We start from the raw sequence: 7,267 nt of genomic DNA on the forward strand, positions 1-7,267 counted from the left end.
TTGAATATGGAAAACCACAAGCTCAAAGCCACAATGCACATGCATCAAAGGCAACAACCATTTTCAACAGTATTGTGTTCAGTGTCTAGCTCAGTGTACACACACACACACACACACACACACACACACACACACACACACACACTTTCTGTGGTGATAATGTCTTCAGCAGTTTTGTGTGTGCATGCGAGTGACAGTTATGTATGTCTGGTTAATGTGCAGTTTCCACGTCTAAAGAAAAACATGCCTCCTGTTCTGTCTGTCGTTGACTCCGCTTGACGCTGAAAGCTGTTCATAGGTTTCTGTCCGTTCTGTAACTATTTCAACCTCTTAACTTGACCTCTTTGTCTCTGGTTCCCTCTCCTCTAGCCTAATGAAGTGGCCAACACCATGTGTGGATACAAAGTGTTGGAAAAAGAGGTAAGGCCTCAAAGACTGACACACATGACTCAATAAAGATAATGCTGACTAATTAAAGTGCTGCTCCTCTCCTTCAATGTCATTTTAAAATATTTAGTTCAGTTTTGTCTTCTTTGACAACTAAAGCATTATAATTTAAAGTGGCCATTTCCAACAGTTGTTCTGTATATACATCACAGTGACTATATTGACTAGCTGACATATGCTCTGTGTTACTGCCCCAAATCTTTGAGCAAAGCACAACACACAAGACGACCTTTCAGTCATGATAAAAAGAACAAATCATATTAAGCTTTTATATATCTAGAAGTGGGATTTAATGCAGGTAGAAAAAATCTCCCCTCCTGTTTGACCATTGAGTAGAGATCAGGCCTCACAGGTCCAGGATGTTGCAGGGACTTTTCAGTTTTTTTATAAAGTGAAACATGAAACGTTTAGTTAGAATTCAGTGATTGTTGAAAAATTTTAAATGTTAAGTGTATGTCAAAACCAAACGTCTCAAATAGCTTGATATATAACGCTAGCGCGTTTGTCCTCTGTATCTGATGTGCTGCCGGTCTTAAATAATTCACTAAACTAGCAAAAGAACTTGACTGTAACCTCTAACTGGTCATAACAAGCAGTTTGTGTCTCGCAGCGTTTGGACTTGATCGAAATTATACATATCAGAGGCTGCACTGATGCTTTCTTCATCTGGCTGAAGGACAACAATAAGATTATGGCTGGACTGCTATTAGGGATCCTAGTGCCTCAGGTACACACACACACTTCATTTGCCCTGGCAGATACGTATGGCCCCCCTACCATTCAGACAAAGTTATACCCATCCTGGATTGTGTTTTAGGAAGATTTATTATCTGGGACAGGAGACTAAGTTCTCAGTTTGAAATGTGATGTAAGCAGTTCTGTTCATGTCTGACAAATGTTTCACCACTGAAATGTTTGTTTTTTTGTGTCCATGTGAACTGGCCACTTGTGTGTGCATGACTGTAACTACACATAACTAACTAAGGGGACACTGGCTTACATTCATTCCCTGAAGACATAGCCTAACTTGAACCATAACCACTACATGCTCATCCCCAACCCTTACCTTAATTTTAAACCTTAAGTCTTAACCCTAAAATGTAATTATTTAAATTGTGATGACTTGTATTCTGTCCCCAAAAAGGAGGTGAGCCCTTACAATGTGTCTGTGTCTCCACAACACAGTCAAATATAAGACCAATATAAGACTGAGATGTACAGCGCATGTTATGTAAATCTGACTGGTATAACACCGTATACTCAAGGAGGCGTTAGGTCATCTGTGGCTTTCACAGAACAACTTTTGTACTTGTTTCAATATTTGTCCAAACTTTTACAGCTGGCAGGGATGTAACAAGTGCAGCTTTAGTTTCAGTATATCTGTAAATAGATCAGAAGCACAATGAAATAAAACATGTAGGCACGCAACTCAGATCACTAAGTGGGAGAAGATGTAAATTGCTTCTCGATCAGGTACATTCAGCATCTCCACTCAGCAGTGAGAAATTACGCAGTGCTATTTTCTACTGCTTGGTCCTGCATGCTTGGCATGCTGGACCATGTCATTTAGGGTTTAGATCAAACAGGCAAAAGTTTTGATACATCAACTCACTGCTACAAGATTTTTTTAAATTGCCTGACTTTTGTATTTTTCTGCTGTTACAAAAACATTATCTAGAAGGTATTTTGACTCTTATAAACCCACATATAGACACATTTTGTATTCACCAGATACATCTACATCTTTCCCTTCATATCCTGCTTTTTATACCAAATCCATTAGAGGATATGGGCATGGCAGATACAGAAGGTATTTTTCATTTCTGCCCTCTTGCATCTTGTTTTAACACATATGATGCATTAAAGTCCAGACACACCGAAACCTTTGAATGTAGGAATGACAATTGTGCTGGATGTCTGTACTTAAGTATGATGGACTTCATTGAGCTGTGAAAATCCCTGTGCGGCAGGTTTAAAGTTTATTTTAAGTTGAGATATATTTACATAATTTCTACTTTCCATAAACATGCATGCTACTAAATTATTTTTATTAATTGTGGGACATTCTCATCGTAACCTGGATGATTACAGAATATCAACTAGGGCTGCAGCTAACGATGATTTTAGTTCTTGAAGCTTCTATAGATTATTTCATTGATTCATGAACGCATCGTTTAAGAAGTACTTTTGCTTGGAAGCGGCAGCATCGACACCCCTACCCCGGTATTGGGATCAGCTGTATACACTGATAGATGATAAATATTTATTAGTCCTTTCGGAAATTCATAGTGTGTCATACAACAAACATCAGACCAACAGCCAGACAGCTGCTTTACCAACACAAACATCACCAGAGTGCTATACAAGTTATGCTAAGGTGCAGCTACCCGACACGCAGTTAATTCATGAGTGTGATGTTACAACCCAAACTCACGGCCCAACAAGGAGAACAACCGCACGTGTGTTCATTTTCAGCTGAGGATTGTGGCTTACTTTGGCTAGCCTTCAACTCAACAATCAATTATGATTTCAGTTAAATGCTAAAGTTACTGTTACCTTGTCTGTGGTCCGCTGGCAGAACACCGGGTGCTTTCTGACCAGGTGCCGTCGTGCTGTTGCCAAGGCGACATAGGTTTTGTTTTACGGTGGACGGGCTGCAACATCACAGAGTTGTTGTTGTAGCTTGAAATAATAAGTCAGTGCGATGTGCAACAGTAATAAATGTCCGTGCGCTATACAGTGTGCTATATAGTTATATGGATTAAATGGATGCAAAGAATTTGCATCGATGCATTTTATTAATCGATGAATCGTTTCAGCCCTAATATCAATAAATGCTGACGCAAATAATTAATAAAAAGATAAAGCGTTGTTGGCTCTGAGCAGTAACTTTATTATTTGGACAGTACATCACATTGTCTGGTATACAAAGCTGTTAACACCAGCAGACTGACAGGTGATCCTGCTGTGCCATGGGTATCAGATTAACATGGCTGTTCACGGAAAAATACATTTCATTTCTCTAACAACTTGATTCCCCTCTCCTCGCATCTCCTTGTTTCATCTTTTCCTTGCATCTAACATGGGAGTGACTGAGACACAAGTGTAAGGGAAACAAGGAGACATTTAAGACAGATGAGAGGCACCTAAGGTGACCTCCCTTTGTTCCTATAATTAGCCCCTGCCTTCTCACTCTCTCTCTGTCCCCCCCAGTTCTTTGGTGTGGTAGTCAGCTGGCTATACATCACTCGTGTTGAAGACGCCATCAGTGAGTACGGTCAGTCCACAGACGGACTACTGGACGGATCTAAAAGAGAAGTCAGGAAGCATGGCCGCGTGGCCAAATGGTTTAAGTGTATGCCACTGTTCGACTGATGGAGACGATGAGCAAAAAGTAGAAAATGGGCTCCAGCCAACAGCCACAGTTGGTTAAATCCCTCCAGTCGATCCAGATACTGTTGCAGCCACTGAACTGCAGTTTACTATATGCTCACATCACTGTGGAAACAAATTGATGGCTTTTTGGGGGCTTTTAGTTTTTTGGAAGAGGGAATTTTTGCGTGTAACCAGAGAATTTTTTTGGTTTTTATTCTTAAACTTACTGTAAATATCCAACAATTTTATTTTATTTTTTTTTACAATATCAACTGTATTCATTATTAATTGATGTCAACATACAGTGTACTACTGCACGAGTGGGAAATGATCGCTCATTTATGTGCTTTTAGCTGCATTGTGCCTCAGACAGTCTCAGGGATACACACAGAAAACAGGACAACCACCATCTACAGCACTGACTTTGTTCTTTTATACTCATGTTCATTGTTTGTTTCTTTGTTTCTGCTGCCAGTTACAATTTACTTGACTCCTCTTTTCAACCACTGATGAAGCAGGTCCTATTATCCAACCACTACTGTTGACAAAAAAAGATATTATAGGCTAAGACACTATTTCTGTCATCTGGAAGCAGGACATGTTTTCCTTTTTTGTATATTGAGCTGAAATATTCAGAGGTTTTAGACTAAAAATTAATTATTTTTTATTTATTTCCCCACAGTGTCAGTCAGAGAGTCAATATGATTGTATTTATTTTAATGATGAATGCTACTACAGTGCCAACATGAGGATATCTCAGGGATTTAGTATAGCAACCCTGTCTCCTAGAAATTACATTTATGTTCTGAGAGACACATGGTTCTACCTGAATGAGTAATAACAGACTTGTCCCTTAAAAACATTTTGTAATTTTTTAAGTGGCAAAATGCTCATACGAGTAACAAAACCTTGTGACTTGAAGCACAATCTCTGAGATGTTTACTTTATTAACACAAATTTTTGTTGCCTAAACAGTTTCTGGTGTCTGAGTCCTGTGCTTTTTACACAATCTATTCACCCAAACCACCTCATTAATTGTCTTATTATTAATAAAAAAGTTGCCATAGAACATAATTCAGATTCCAGCATTAACCTCTAAACAGATTTGGCTAAATTAATTGGAAGCGTAATTTCTAGGAGACAGGGTTGCATACAGACATATTAAAATAGGCTAGCCAAGATGTACTGTAGGACAAAATTGCCTTAGAACATCCTACAACATATTGTATAATCCAATGTGGCTTAAGTTAAATAAGTGAATAACGTGAATTAAATGTGCTACTCCTACTATGTTTTGATGTAAAGTTGGAAACTGAGACCAAATTTTTGTTGAAGTTGATTTTATTTATTTTTTTATTCAATAGTTTGTTTTTTTTGAAGTGGTGCTATATGAGGTACTTATCCATAGTCAGTGTATTACCTGCAGTAGATGGTGTTCGTTATGCCCCCAGTTTGGAGAAGCAGAGAGTTGTACCGGAACAGGTGTTGTGTCAAAGTCTGTTCCCCCATTGATATGCGTTTCCCCTTACCTTCACCTGACCCCAACCTTATCCCTACCCCTAATCACAGGGGATCCTACTGAAGACTATTCTAACGGGAGCTAAACACTGTGTGACGAGGATCAGAATTTGATACAACAGGGAAAGTTAAGCAAAGTACTGCAGTGGACAGGCTCAGCAGCAAAACACACAGTATTTTAACCACCTAAAAAAGGTCCATCAAAATATATTCTATATTTGGAATATTTTCAGCGCTTTACCTTTTTGTCAGACAGCCATTTCCTTTGGAACTACATTTTCTCAACCGTAGAAGTTCTGTATTCCTGAACTGCTGATCTCCTGCGGTGTTTACACTCCGGGGCCAAATCTTCCTTATGCAAAAAAATGTAGTTCCAAAGGAAATTGTTGTGACGTCAAAATGAAGCATGTATAGCGTACACTTAAACTGATATTGATTTTTCTTCTTCAGTGGGCTTAAATACGTTATGCTGCTTCAGCAGTACATTGCTTAGCTTCCGTGCCGGTACAACACTCTGTTTTTCCAAACTGAGGACGTGCTGACCGCCATCTACTGCAGGTCATACAATCACTATTGATAAGTATCTCAGACAGTCCCCCTTCAAAAATCCCAAACTATTCCTTTAATGATATGTATAATATTAGTAAACTGTACCTTACTGTACTTATACTATTGCTAAAATATGTTTGCAAGTGTTTCAGGTTGGTTCTTTTCATTTCTTTCATTGGTATTTCCTCTATTCAGTAGGATACAATGCCAAACAGGACTTGCACAGTTTACATGTCAGCCAAGTTTGTACTGGAGGGTCAAATAGAGATTGCCAGGACTTTATCCTCATTAGCATGGTGACACGACATGACAAAATATGTAATAATGCAGATTAAATATGTTCCGCTCATGTTCAGCTGGCAACAGACAAAGAGTACATTTGATTTTAACGTTACTAACATGTTGGGTTGTCCCTCACCCTGAATCAGACCTTGATAAGAAATGTTCTTATAACTTGTGAAGCTTTTTGCTGGTGGGTTGAAGGTAAATTTTCTCTAATCAGTTGGTTGAAGGGTTTATTTAAAATGTTCTTACAGTATGGTTGCATTCACATAGAATCTGCTGCTTCTTGCTGTCTTAACAACAACTAAAAATGTATGGACCTGTTATTTACAATTTATGGTCTGTTTTTGTCATTCATTCACAAGTCTAAATATACTGTATAATACTTCAAACCAAAGATAGTCTGTCCTTTCCACCTTTTAACGCATATAGCATGGAAGATGTTTTCTGAAGATGTTGCATGACATAATAGATATATATCCAAAGGTATGTTATTGGTGCATACATTCAGTACGTGGGTGGCCTCGATGGAAATCGGATCATCATCGTCTTTACTTAAGTGTCATCGTCAGTTCATTGAGTTGCACAATGCCACACTAATTGAAATAGTTTTGCATGTTTGAGGTTTGAAAATAAAATGATTTACTACTGCTGGATAAGTTCTGTTGTTTATCTTTGAGTTGACTGTAGCAGGGGTGGGGGGGGGTGTTAAATAAATGATGGTTGATACAGCATCACACTATGTGTTTTCTAGGGCAGGCTTCACCCTTAGTCACTGGCAGTGTCTAAATGTTTCATGCAAAAGTAGATGCAAATTTGTATGTAAAAGTATGAAAACAATGAATATGAAAACATAGTAAAGACCCTTTCAGAGGTCATCACAAAGCATATTAGTTGAATCCAAAGTAGTGACCTTCAAATTCCAAAGACTCTCAATCGCTTGAATGTGAAACTTCAACCAAGAACATGTTGCTTAGTAGCAGTAATCATTATCATTCAGCACATACCTAATTTGGTTGAATGTTCACAATTCTCCATGTTATGGAGCACAGGATATTCATACTGTATCTGTAGTCTTTGAGAAATAAATTTTAGG

General features: G+C 38.4%; 1 protein-coding gene across 2 annotated transcripts in view; it reads left to right on the forward strand.

The window, feature by feature from the left end:
- tspan15 (tetraspanin 15) overlaps nt 1–6,830 on the forward strand; it is a 41,416-nt gene extending 34,586 nt beyond the window's left edge. For both annotated transcript variants that reach the window (XM_038701177.1, XM_038701176.1), the window contains exons 6-8: nt 370–420; nt 1,058–1,174; nt 3,661–6,830. In XM_038701177.1, the coding sequence (XP_038557105.1) occupies nt 370–420; nt 1,058–1,174; nt 3,661–3,822 (330 nt within the window). In that variant the 3' untranslated portion in view covers nt 3,823–6,830. The remainder of the gene's footprint in view (nt 1–369; nt 421–1,057; nt 1,175–3,660) is intronic.
- Nucleotides 6,831–7,267: the final 437 nt, after the last annotated feature.

This window comes from Micropterus salmoides, unplaced genomic scaffold (assembly GCF_014851395.1).
Source record: "Micropterus salmoides isolate LMB-PRFRI ecotype aquatic unplaced genomic scaffold, ASM1485139v1 Ms_hic_scaffold_6, whole genome shotgun sequence".
NCBI classification, from domain to species: domain Eukaryota; kingdom Metazoa; phylum Chordata; class Actinopteri; order Centrarchiformes; family Centrarchidae; genus Micropterus; species Micropterus salmoides.